Here is a 13,490-nt window from a genome sequence, read left to right as displayed (position 1 = left end):
ATAGTCATGTTTGAGGTTAAAAGGTCCATAATCTGCAAAAAAAAAAAAAAAAAAGCGATATCTTCCTCACCACAGTTCCTCCACCAGTTAACTGCTCTATATCTCATTCTGGTGTATTTCTGCTCACTTTCATTTCCAAGTTCAGGGACCTGAATTTGAACTGTTTAATCTCAGGTTCATGATAGTTGGGATTCGGTCCAGGATCGAGGGGCCGCTGTAGTTGTTGGTTTGAACGGCCTCCAGGCTCTTCTTGTACTCTACGGGGAGTCCGTTCTGCTCCGCGCCCAGACACACCACCTTACGTGAGACACAGAGCGTGATGCATACATGAGCAGATATTATGTTAAATATTAAGTTTTTTTTTAAAAAAGAGAGAGAGATTTGTGTTGCAATGCACAGTAGTTCTAACACTCCCTGGCCACTTTATTAGGTACACATGTTCAGCCGCTAGTTAGTGCAAATCTCTAATCGCCCACCAATCTCATGGAAGCAACTCTGTGCTTTTACAGATGTAGACATGGTTGAAGATCAGAACAGAGAATATAGGTGGTTTAAGTGACTCTGAACGTGGAATTCCTGTTGGTGACAGATGGTCTGCTGATCTGGGATTTTCCCACATAAGCATCTCTAGAGTTTACAGAGAATATTCTGCAAAAGAAGAAATATCCATTGAGACTCTCTGGGTGAAAATATCTTGTAGAGGTCAGAGGAGAATGAGGAAAATTAAACTTAATGAGTTGAACAACAGAAGGTTGGGAAAACTGTGGCTTGGTCCGATCAGTCTGGAGTTCTGCTGCAGTGTTCAGACGGTAGGGTCAAAAATTAATGTAAACAACATGAAAGCATGGATCCATCCAGCCTTGTTTCAACAGTTCACGCTGGTACTAAGGGAGTGGGGGATGTTTTCTTTGCACACTTTGGCCTCTACTGAGCATAGTGTAATGCTACAGCCTACCTGAGTATTGCTGCCTGAGTATGTCACCTTTATAACCACACTGTAGCCATCTTCTGATGGCAGCTTCCAGTAGGATAAGACACCACGTCACAAAGCTCAAATCATGTGCACTCAAATGACGTCCACAGTCACCAGATCTCAGTCCAGTAATGCACCTTTTGGATGTGCAGCTGACAAATGTGCAGCAACTGTGTGACGCTGTCATGTCAATATAGAGTAAAATCTCTGATGAATGTTTCCAGCACCTTGTTGAATCTGTGCTATGAATAATTAAAGCAGCTCTGAAGAAAAAAACGTGGTCCAACCTGGCACTAGTAAGGTGTACCTAATAAATTGATGGGTGAGTGTATCTTATTGCATTGCATACTCTAAGAATCAGGGTGTTTTCCTCACACCTGTTTGTATTGTGGCGAGGGAGGACAGGCGTGGAAGTTGTTCATCTGATACGTCCTGCAGAGCACTGTTCCGTTATTGGTCTCCACTGAGACCTCCAGTGGAGAGTATATACCAGCCTTCACTCCTTCCTGGCTAAAGAAGAACAAAAATTAAAAAAACAAAACAGTTGGTTGAAAGTACACAAATTAACTCAGAAATGGACCAACAGCTGCATGTTCATGTGTGGCTCTCACTCATCAAGGCTCGAGAGGTGTTCGTTGTTCAAAGTCCAGATGACCCCCCACACTTCTGCACCTGGATACGACTCAATGGTTGCCACACCACCGTGCCAAGCATTGTCTATGTGTTCTTTCCACAGGCCAAAGTTCAGTTTGTAGTCCTATACACACACAGAACAATGCCCAGTCATTATGTGGAGATTTGCTACTTCTAATGCTCTTCATCTGAGTGGGAAACACTTTTCTTACCTTTAACATTATCTGCAGCTGGATACAAAGTAACAGCACTTCAACCAAGTCTCTTTGTTTTACTGTGATACTGTAAGAAGGGTGTTGTTTGTGATTTCAGCAGTGCCCCCCGTGAGCTTGTTTTGCTGTTATACCAGAGTCAAACTGCAGTACACCCGAGTCCTGTTATTACAGCTGGCACATCAGAGGAGGAGGTAGAGCAGCAACCTTTATTTGGCCAATCTAAGACGCTAATGCAGGAGGGTCCTGACTCAGTTGTTTTCCATATCCCTTCATTCCTTCAAGATTTTTGAGAAATAATAAATCGTCATTTAAATCGCTCCTTGAGAAAGGAGGGGTGAAAATAACTGGTAAGTATCTCCCTCTTGGTACAAACGTGGTTAATGTCTAAATTTGTTCTTGCTAGCTAATGATCTGACACACAAACGGGAGATGCAACTCTCAGATGAACTTAGCTTCACCGGCAACCAGTCAAATCAATTATATAAACCACATTTAAAATTTTGGTATGATTTACGATAACTTTACTGTTTAATTTTCCATATAAACAAAAAGGAAGAAGGACTGCTACTGTTTACAGCTAAAGTATATAGTATTTGATTTTATTATGAGCTCATCAGATTTCCTATACTTTTGAATTTTCTAATTAATTTGAATTTTTATTCAGTTTAGTTTGGTTTTTTATTAGTTTCAGTGTCAGTTTTAGTCCTCCAGCATATGAAGGGCATGTGCTGGAGAAACAGAATAAAAACAGAACTTTTTCAAAGCAGTTGACTCACAGTCTTGTTGACATCCAAGAGACTCATCGGGCAAGGTGTGAATAAAGATTTTTACCAAACTACAAAATACTCAAACTAGGGATATTTTCTCTATGCTTTCTGTATTATTACTTATTATTATTTTGTTAGTTTTCCAAGTTAAGCTTCAGTTTATTAATTTTTTCTACTTTTTATTATTGCTAAGCCAAAAAGGGATTTCCAATGTTTCTTTGTCTTTATTACATGTAATATTTTTGCTTATGTTGATAAATAGCCTGTAGTTAACGGGATTTATAAAGGGGTTATGTATATATAAAACAAAAAATTGCCTGTTTTTGTAAATGCCCTTAATGACTCAGCATTATTGTACCTACTCTGTGTCCTACATTATAAACAATCTAGTTCTTTTTTGTCACTTAAAATATCTTTATTAAGCTGTTATACTACACTTATTGCAATTTCCGATTCCCTTGTGTCCATATCTCTTTAAAATATATTGTAAAAAAGACCTTTTTCACTGATAAATTAAGGCTATATTAACGTCACACTGAAAAACACCTGACTGTACCTTCTACCTAGTAATGACTTGATATCATTCGTGAAACATTTTGGACAGGTTATAGACGCACAAATCACTTTTTGGACGACACCTCTGGCTAAAATACCCGAGGCACTGCTGCGTTCAGGTCCCCAGGGAACGAAGGTGATGTCAAAATCACTACACTGTGAACTTGGAGGTGTTCGTATTAACCATGAGAACAGTTAAGACAGAGATTAATACCTTAACAATTTAACACATCGCACAACCAAGCTAAAAATATGTTTATATTTAATGCACCCAAACGAGCCGCTTCATGGTCCCCGAATCTCTCATAATTTCTAAATGTCACGAACTCGATAGCACATCATTGCTAATAGGTGGTTTACAGAAACAATAATTAAGACTAAATACAATAATAATAAAGCTGTTTTTATTGTACACACCTTCAGGCGACCGGTCTTATAAAATGTCGCCGACGGGTTTGCCAGCTGTAGCCTTTCTTTCAATAAGTTGCTTCCGAAGGCGAAATACAGGAAGAAACCAGCGGCTCCCGACATCTCCATCTTACTTGGTGTGGCTCGAGACTAAACGGGCACGAGGAACCTCTATGACTCTTGCAACCAACGTTGGCGTATCGGAGGTGTCCCTTCCACCTGCTTGCCCGGTGGACCCGCGCAGAGTGCGCAGAATACGTAATTACGTAATATATATATGTACTTTAAATTTAATCTTATTCCCAGTTTAACAATCTCATACATAAACTCTATATGTTTATGTTATATTATGAAAGTATTAATCGCACGTTCTTTATTTATATTTTAGAGTCGTTTTATTACTTCCGGTTCAAGTAACCCCGCTCACACACACAAACAACCACGCCACTATATTTAATGTTAATTAATTGTATTATTTTATTAACCCTTGTATGGTGTTCGGGTCTGTGAGACCCGTTTTCAGTTTTTTTCAAAAGAAAAATTCACCAATTAATTATTTTTTCAACTTGAAATTCATTGGCTTTGGCTTATTTTCTGTGAAGAACATAAATTCGAACAAATTTTCAATGACCTCATACTGTACCTCCCCCCACGCATTTACACGCATTACATACAAGGTGTTCGGGTCCACTGGACCCAGGTCTAATAAAAGTGTTGAAAGTGTAGGTCCTGTGTTCCCATAATCTGTCTTCCTCCTTTCTGGTGCTGCTGATAGTGTTTTATTCCCCTCCTGCTCCCGCACAAAGTTGCAACATTGTTGAAAATTTAACTATCAACACCTTCTTACACCTCTTACATTCCCGCACATTTTACCCTCTTTCTTGAGGGATCCAAATTTTATTTTCTCATACCCTGTCCCACCTGCAAATTAGGGGCATAATACTATAAATAAGACTTTGCCAGTGTGGTTCTTTATCACAACTGATCAAGATGGCAAAAGATTATCTGCTGCGAGGGCCTTCCAATTGATTTTGGAAGAGAGAAGAGCTTCGGATGATGATGTTGACAAAGAGGTTTCAGAATATTTCACATTTCTGAAAATTCAGAGTCTGACAGTGACTTTGAAGAAGAGGATGAGGTTGAGCACCATTTAGTAACAAAACGAAGACGAGTACCCCATCAGCAGCCAGCTCCAGGACCAGAACAAGCCCACCAGACAGCAAGTGAAGAAATATGGATGTCAATAAATGGTGAAATTGAATGGTCTTCTTGCCCAAGAAATGAGCCAGCCTGCAGAGCTGCTACTGTGATAAGCCAGGGCCAACACGGCTGACAGTTACTCATGTGCAGGACATCAAGTCTTTATTTGAGCTTTTCATCCCAGATTCCATCCAGAAAATTATTCTGGATTGCAGTAATCTAGAAGGAAGGTGTGTTTTTGGAGAGAGTAGGAAGGAGATGGACCAAATTCATCTAAGAACCCCAAAGGCCTACTTTGGGGTTCTTATCCTTGCAGGAGTTTTCAGGTCCAAAGGGGAATCCACAGAATCCCTGTGGGATGCAGAAACCGGCAAGAACCTTTCCATGCATCAATGTCTCTGGAAAACTTCCACAAAATTTCCAGGATTATCCGTTTTGATAACAGAGACGACAGACCAGCTCGACGGCAGAGAGACAAGCTAGCTGCCGTCAGGACAGTGTGGGATAAGTGGGTGCACCACCTCCCCCTGTTTTACAACTCTGGGCCTAATGTCACCATATATGAGCAGCTGATCCCATTTAGTTGTGAAACATATTGCTTCACATGTAAATGTGTTGTGTCTTTCCACTCACTCCACTTGATTATAACTGATTTTTTTTATAACATTTTATTAAAAAAAACGAGAAGCACATTAATTCATAAATGTGATCTAACAAAGGTAAAGGGAAAAAATTTAACCATGTTTGCTGTTCATATGGCTTGTAATTGGGATGAAGTAAACATCTGTTGAGTAATTTAACATAAAATAGTTTGATAGTGTTAATTTGGAAAGCCAAAACTCTAGTGGGTCCACCAGACCCATGAACACTGGCTGAGTAACAAAAATACGAACACCACACAAGGGTTAATAGGACATCGCCATGTTCGTGTAACCTCTTACGCACAATTAGGTATCTGGAAAACCGGCTTATCCTAACATGCAAGAGCGTAGATTTGGTTTTGGCATTGGTGGGGACAGATGATTCAACCACCGAACCCTGCCCTGTTTCTTTTGTTTTTCCTTTTTGTCTTTGCTTCTTGATAAAAGGGGACAAATATACTTGCCTACATATGCTATTCTACATGCTTTTAAAACAATTAAAATTACAATTCAATATCCAGCGATTCAATAATCCCTGGATATTGGTGGGGACATGTCCCTTCCGTCCATGCCAAATCTACGCCCTTGCTAACATGGGTCAAAGGTAAACTATTATCAAACCCGGAGAGGAACACCTGGTTTAAGCCTGAAATATGCTTCCCTTGAATTCTGTGCTTTTCCGGTGGAACCGAACCTAGCGCCCAACAGCAGTATCGCACCTTCAGGTACTTTGGAATTTGGTTTCAGTTTTTTATTTCTAAAACTAAATAAAATTCACTTCCACTTTATTCATAAATGCGGACACCAACCCAAAATGTTTGCTGATATTACTTAATGTTAAGAGCTTAGCCTCCATATGTGTGCCTAAATATATTTTTATTTTCATTATTGGCAGCTGAAGATCAAAGTTTTAGATCCTTTTTTATTTAACATATATTAGACATAACAAAATGTAAGACTGTGTGCTATTTTATAATAACATTCTTCAGATTTTGACCCCTCTCACAACATAACCTGTTGTGTTTTGAGTGCTTCAAATTAATGATCATGATTTTAACAGAAAATTAACAAATTTTAGTACAAAGAAACTTTATTCAACTTTGTAAATAAAGAACAAAAGTTTAACCTGAACCCCTGTCACACTGGTATCATAATAACGCACTGGAGTCAAGTTTATCCTCTTAACGAGGAACATTTTTAATGTACAAAATAATGAAAAACACACTGAAATTCACAAACGGTTTCCTTTGAGCAAATTGGGGGGAAAAAAAATTAAAAAAAAAAAAAAATTCCTGTACAAACAGTGGATGGTGAGATGCAGCTTTAAGGCCTTTGGATCATCTCCTTGGTCCACCCCGTCCTCTTCCTCTTCCTCTGCCACGTCCTCGTCCTCTGCCTCGCCCCCGTCCAGCCACTGAGGGGAGAGCAACAGATTTGTCACAAACATTCACCTACATGTGTTGAGTTGCTATGTTACTATAAACATAAGGCAGGCTGTTTTATGCACAGCTTAAAAATCGAATCTGTGCTACCCTATTCAATTTAAATCTGAGCATTTATCCTGATTTACTTCTGGTTTTAGTAATGTTTAATATATTTAATAGAAAGTGTAAACACATTTCTTTGAACAGGAGTAACATTTCTTTGAGCAGCAGCATCATTTCAGGGTCTCACATTGCGACTAAACACTGTAGCGTGGCTCTAAAGTACAGTAAGAGGAGTAAATATGAAGAACAAAACCAGGAGAACCAGTTTTCTGTCACATGTTTAAAGATGCACATGTATGTTGTTTAGTGTGGTAAATGGAAGATATTAGAGACTGAATAAAGGCTACATTGTCTGTGGTGAGTATAAACTCAGCCATACTGACCAGTGTTTGGTGTTTAACCCCCAATAAATCCATCATCCTTATATCTCCAATCTAATTTTATAAGTTTATCAGTATCAACTTTGTGTCTGGTCATCTCATGCTGTGAAGACAAACTCACAAAAACCCTGCTGAAACTCACACCAGCGATAACTCAGCACAAATCAATTTCCATTTCTTAAGGTGACCGTATAACAGCCTGTATCCGATATTTTCTGGGCTTGATGCTCCCGTAACTACAGCAGGACAGAGTGTACAACAGGCCTGAGTACAAACAGCCCTGTTAAAGATCACTTAGATACCACAATTTAAAACTGCATCAACTCTGAAAAACTTCCTATACATAAATTTAAAAAACACAGGCCCTGAGAATATAAACTTAATATTGCAGAAGTGAACAAATGTGATCACTGAAACAACCCTGAGCACCCAAGTGATTTCTAAGTGGGCTGTTTAACCACATGTTGAGGTGGAAGAGACCAGGCAGAGGGACTAAAAAAAAAAATCTGATAGTACAACTTGCACTAAACAGATTTTAAAAAGACGCAGAAAGAGCTGTGACCAATTAAAAACCTGCTGGAAACAGGCTGTGAGTGAGTGAGAGCTTCAGACGTGACAGAGGACATCAGTGGAAATGCTTCTGAGGCATTTTATGTTATTGTTACGATAGACGCACCGGTCATTGCTCACACCAACTGTGACATCAGCACAGCACTGTTTTCATTTATGCTCACACTTTAGATGCGCATGAATAGCTACAATGTTCCTACAGTGTTCCTATATGCTTACACAACTCAGGGGAAAAAAACAAACAAACAAAAGAACCCACAAAACAAACCACAGCTTCAGCAGCGGTATGGAAGAACTGTAAACATCAAACACAGCATAAGGCCGCTGCGCTCCCACACCCACAGCCCTCGTTTGTTTTTCTGCACAAAGCTTCCAGATTTAACTTTTCCAAAGGATATGAAAAGCTGCCGTACGGATACTGGGTCATGTGACGTGTGACCCTTTGTCCACATGAGACAAGCGCTGTGCATGTAAAAAGTGTTGGGAAGTGACATTTATAAACCAGCCTGTGGGTACAAAAAAAAAAAGCCAGGTGCACAGCAAACACTTCCTCACCTGCTTCTCGCTTCTTGGACTTGATCTTTGGCTCGATGTCGACCAACAAGGTGTCCAATGGGAGGCTGTCCGGCAGGATAAAATAGCGGATGTTGTTGCCACGGATACTCAGCGACTCCAGCTGAGTGGGTTCCCGGTTTTTCAGGGTCATTTTCACCGCCTTCAGGTGGGTGTTCATGCTCACGTCGACACCTACGGAAAGGAAAGGAAAATCTGAAAACTGAATACAGTAGATGGAAGTAAGACTCTGAGTGAGTCCAAATGAGTGTAGAAACATCTGTTCCCGACTGTTCTGACTTCCATCCTCCACCTGTGTGCTCCAGTGTAGACAGCTACAACTAAACTGTACTATATGAACATCCTTTACTATTTTACCTGCAATGTAACTGCTGCCTTATTTTTTGCTCAGTTGGTCTAACAAGCAGATAAAGAAAAAAATGCAGTTTTAAGTCTTTCAGTTCAGATGCCCACTTTCTGTGTTCTGCACTGCATTCTTTGTCAGCCGTTCTCACGTCCCTCGTCATTGTACATCATACAAGCACTTGTCTAAAGTCTGTCTTTTATCCAGTGGCTGTGAAGGAAGAAGGGAAGACTGTCATCACTGACACGGTTTAGACTAATGCTGAAATTATGGTTCACACGTGGTGTGTTGGTTTTCCGTGGACAGCTCATCTACCTGCAGAGTGTCTTGTCAGATGGGGGACGTGTCAAAGAAGGGTGTCTGTGGGCCACATGTGCTGATGATCAACCAGCCGACCGTGGAGAAGGGCGAAGTCATGACAAACAGCTGAAGTGTTTGGAAAGTATATGGAAAGTATAATCTGCAGCCACTGTCTGTACTTTTTGTGCTTTTTTCTGTATTGCAGTGATGAGTGTATGACACCAATGCTCCAATACAAGCTGCTTTAAAGGAAAAAAAACAACAACAACAAAAAACAAACAGTCAGGTTTGGACCTGACTGAAATCACATGGCCGGTCCAAACAAGTTGATACTGCTATGTAGCACGAGACGCTTCGTAACGCTTCATCAGAACCATGTGAATGTGTTTTCGAAAGCTGTAAAGTTGTCAGTAGGAAAAGAAGCCAGCTCAATCCAATAACGGTGGAAAAGAAATATTGTTTCTCAATAAAAATCTTCAAATCCCCTGTACATAAGCACACCCTACTATCCCAGCACACACTGAGCTTCCCAGAGCGCGCCTTCTTCCAACTATTAGATAAGTTTACAGAATCAACTGACTGCCTTTGCAAAATTGTATTTATATCATTCACACAAACCCTCGTTACAATCAGCACATGATTATTGACACATTATTTTGCTGACTCCTATTCCACCACTAGATGTCACTGAAACAAAGCTTTGAATGAATGAAACCAATTTCAATACAACTGATGAAGTGGGTCAGTACTGGTTCTCTGCTTCATTTGCACATCACTACTTTGTTGTGTTTCTCCCATTCCTGTGAACACCACTGTTACTTCCTTCCCTGTTTGAACCCACACAGCATCAGCTATGTTAACCACTGTGCAGTTTGGATTATGGAGGGCTGCACTGGAGCACATTTAATAGTGGAGAGTAATGACATGATGTCACACAGTACACTGAGTTACCAATGCTAACCGTTTTATCTGATTTAGAGTTCAGTGGGAAATCTTTCTAGGCCCTACAACATTTATGTTGTGTGTGGTGCAGTATGTGTTAATTACAGTGCAGTCATGTCCCAACATTTCATATGCAGTGCCAGCTGATAGAAACAAATAATTTCGATAATTCCTGCAATCTCCTTCCAGGAATTCACTGACATTTGTAAATCCTTATACTGATGCTATGATTATTATTCTTTTATTACGAAATTAAAAAACAGCAGCGAAAAAGTACAATGCACAGGAGGACTTGATAGTGCTTTCCCACTGAAGTATCACTGGGATATTAAAGGGAATACACAAGCATATGAAGACGATCACAGTTTTTTGTGATGCTCACTGTATTTACCAACAGAGGGAGCTGGGAAAGTTGCATTCAGCTAAAACCAGTTTATTGATCTGTAAAATTATTAATTGCAAACCTGGGATTTGCATACTTTGTTTATCATTATATTTAAGTGAGATATATATAAACATTTCCCAGCATTTCCACAGGACTCTAGCTTTAGGTAGAATTGGGTGCTGGCTTGAAAATGAGCCTTACTGGCCACCGTTACATTAAAATTCTGAGCATTACTTTGAAACGCCTGAACTACAGCAGTGTTAGTGGACTGAATTTGCTTAGAGTGGCTAATAAACAGGTTTTGCAGCACAACTAATGAAAGCGGTAAGGAGGTGAGCCCAACACCCGTTTAATAAATCACCTCCAGCTGAGTCTTACCTGTGATGGTGCCGTGGACCTGAGTGCCGTTCTTCAGCTCGATGGTAACCGTCTCATGGCTGAGCTTCATCAAAAACCTGTGGGCATTGTGGAAGAAGATGAACATCTATGTTTGAGTTCAGCCTGGAAATGAACCAAAAACTAGCCTCAAGCTAGCTACTAGCTGCATAGCTTTCACCTGCAAAACAAAACCACCCCCGGAGTGAGACGACCTTATGAAAACCCGCTGAAACCGCCATAACTAAAATAAATACTGGACTAGCTTTATGCTCCTGCTACTACACATTTAGGTTACGTTTATTTCGTTCGCTGAGTAGCAGCTTAACCGAGGCCGGACCTGCGAGTCTGCTAACGTCCACGAACCAAAGTATGTTTAAAAATCTTGGATGCATGCAGCTAATTTCAACTACCGAGCATCACAGTTAACACTACAGGTGTAGTTTAACTGTGAGTGCGATCATTCTAACTCCGGACAGCCTCCATTCATTCGGCCCGACGCTTCCCGCTCATATCTTATCCTCCTCTTCTCCGCTTTCCATCTAAACCCATCCAGCCGCAGCGCCTTCACTTCATCATCCCACGTTCACTCGTTCGTTAAATGGCGCGTTCCAGACTCCGCTTACCTGACTAGTTTCATGATGGTGATGGACTGTAGAGACAAATCCTCCACCAAAGAGAAAAATTACAGCGATCGAGTGAAAACACACACAGGCCGCTGTGGTAACAATTACGTTTGACTCGCGCACTTACGACGTCATTAAAGGAGCGACGGCGATGAAGAAGAAGACACGCTGCACGACAACACTGCCGCCTACCGGTGGAAGAATAAACAGCGTTTTGAACTTATGCCCCGAATCTAACAAATATTTGGATTTCTTGAACTTTACAGAAGAAAATATTTAATAGAAAAATGTGTATATACATTTTTATTATAATATAATATATATTGTCAAAGTGTCAACATTAGTAAACTATAACAACAGTAAAAACTTACCGTGTGTAAACTAAATAACAAATAATCAGAAAACGCTACAATATAGTGCAAACGTCTTGAGATATTCTTTATACTTTGCTAGGAAAATGGATCTTCTTGACAGACATCCTTCCAGTGAAAAGGATTTCTGATAAGACTGACCAGTAGGTGTATGAACTGAAGAGCCAGATGCATTCCTGAGATGTAAATAAAAACTGAAAGACCTTCAGAAAGCCTCAAGAACAGAGATCAAGAGGTTTGGCTGCTTAAAAGCAAAATATAAAGAAAGCAAGGGGCGACTCAAGTCTTTTGCACAGTGCTGTGTCTTGTTTAAGTCTTTGGCAGTTTGGTCGTACTTAGTGAGGCTGAGATGCCGCATTGGATTTGCACTGTAATAGCTGAATATCTAAAAATTTTCCTCCTGACAGATTACAGAAATAAATTGTGAAAGTAATCAAACTGAGCATTTTACACAATGAAAACAAATTAAAATAAGGAAAGCCTTCCCGAACCCCAAATCAATTAAAAAAAAAAGTAATAAAAACAAATGAAAAAATCTAACACTTGTTCTCCTGAGGTGCAGCTGTGTTAGGTTCTTCAAATAAATGCAGTCTAAACCTAAAGATAATGGGTTTACTTATCATTTCCATATACATGCTAAGAGCTGTTGCGGATTTGACAGCAACATGAAGTGAAAAGACGTCAGTCTACCATGTACATTACGATAAATAGGAGACTAATCAGGGAACATGTTCCCTTTTCTTGCTGATGGAAGTTCAGAAATCAAAGCACTAAAACAAAAAAATAAAAATGTCACTGCAGTGCACTTTCAGTTCTTTTTATTGAGAGTAAACTTTGCACTGACACTTTCATTTTTAGTCTTGGCCACACATCAAACCCTTTCTTTTGACCAGCTGGGAATGTATCAAGTATAATCTGTGAGAGTGCAATTTCAATCTCTTAAACTCTGAAGATGTCAGATGAGGGAGCATTAAATCATAAACACTAATGCAACCGCTTGCGTGACACCATCGATGCCACACACACAAAAAAAGGGAATATTTAACCGCTGTCCCTCTGCAGCCCAACCACACAATCGGCAGCATGTTTCTGCAAAACAAAGACGCGGCGTGTGCCCAAACACTGACGTGAATCCCCTCCATCCTCAGGGAGCGGAGCCTGAAATGTCACAACTGCCCTCACATCTCAGCGGGCTTCGTGCAATGCTATGAGCCAGCCACCTTCACAGTTCTCACTTTATCACTTCAGGTTTCAGAAAATGCTTAAAAATCAGTTTTAAGTGAGTCAGTTTGAGTTTTACAAAGGGTGTCTTTGTATTTGTCTGGCATGCCATCAAAGGACATTTAAAATCCCTACATTTATTCTCATTTCACTCCCCAGAGCACCAAATCAGTCCTCATCACAGCAGGCAGTGTTTAGTTCCCTTGTAAACATTGTATTTGGGCAATAAAGTTTAAAGATTTGAGGCTTGATGACATCCCAGCAGTTACATTTCAGAGGCGGCGTCAAATCAAAGGTCAACATTCACATAAAGTGTTTTTTGATCATCGTGGAAAAGCAGCGGATTCCTTCAGAGAGGCTCAAAGAGGTTTTTCATTCAGGGCTGAAAATGTGGGCGCTGCGACTCACCCGAGGGGGGGGTAAAACAAAATCAGTGTATTAAAGTGTTTTCATCATCATCTTTCATTATGAAGCATGTTTAAAAAGCAATGACACTAATAAATAGCAACATAAATACAATCAAAA

The 13,490-nt window shown here is 40.1% G+C and overlaps 2 protein-coding genes across 2 annotated transcripts; both read right to left on the bottom strand.

Moving 5' to 3' along the window:
• Positions 1-6: 6 nt before the first annotated feature.
• ggcta (gamma-glutamylcyclotransferase a) lies at positions 7-3,791 on the bottom strand. Its single transcript, XM_065470891.1, has 4 exons — positions 3,561-3,791; positions 1,585-1,730; positions 1,351-1,483; positions 7-297 (listed from the first exon to the last, which is right to left on the bottom strand). The coding sequence occupies exons 1-4, from the start codon at positions 3,678-3,680 to the stop codon at positions 142-144; spliced, it is 555 nt and encodes a 184-aa protein (XP_065326963.1). The 5' UTR covers positions 3,681-3,791; the 3' UTR covers positions 7-141.
• Positions 3,792-6,460: 2,669 nt separating this feature from the next.
• snrpd1 (small nuclear ribonucleoprotein D1 polypeptide) lies at positions 6,461-11,501 on the bottom strand. The gene is made up of 4 exons (XM_065472130.1): positions 11,374-11,501; positions 10,751-10,827; positions 8,385-8,576; positions 6,461-6,806 (listed from the first exon to the last, which is right to left on the bottom strand). The coding sequence occupies exons 1-4, from the start codon at positions 11,385-11,387 to the stop codon at positions 6,730-6,732; spliced, it is 360 nt and encodes a 119-aa protein (XP_065328202.1). The 5' UTR covers positions 11,388-11,501; the 3' UTR covers positions 6,461-6,729.
• Between the last annotated feature and the right edge of the window lie 1,989 nt (positions 11,502-13,490).

This window comes from Pelmatolapia mariae, linkage group LG22 (assembly GCF_036321145.2).
Source record: "Pelmatolapia mariae isolate MD_Pm_ZW linkage group LG22, Pm_UMD_F_2, whole genome shotgun sequence".
In the NCBI taxonomy this organism is placed as follows: Eukaryota; Metazoa; Chordata; class Actinopteri; order Cichliformes; family Cichlidae; genus Pelmatolapia; species Pelmatolapia mariae.
The sequence above is the reverse complement of the archived record's forward strand: the minus strand, read 5'-3'. Positions and strand labels throughout refer to the sequence as shown.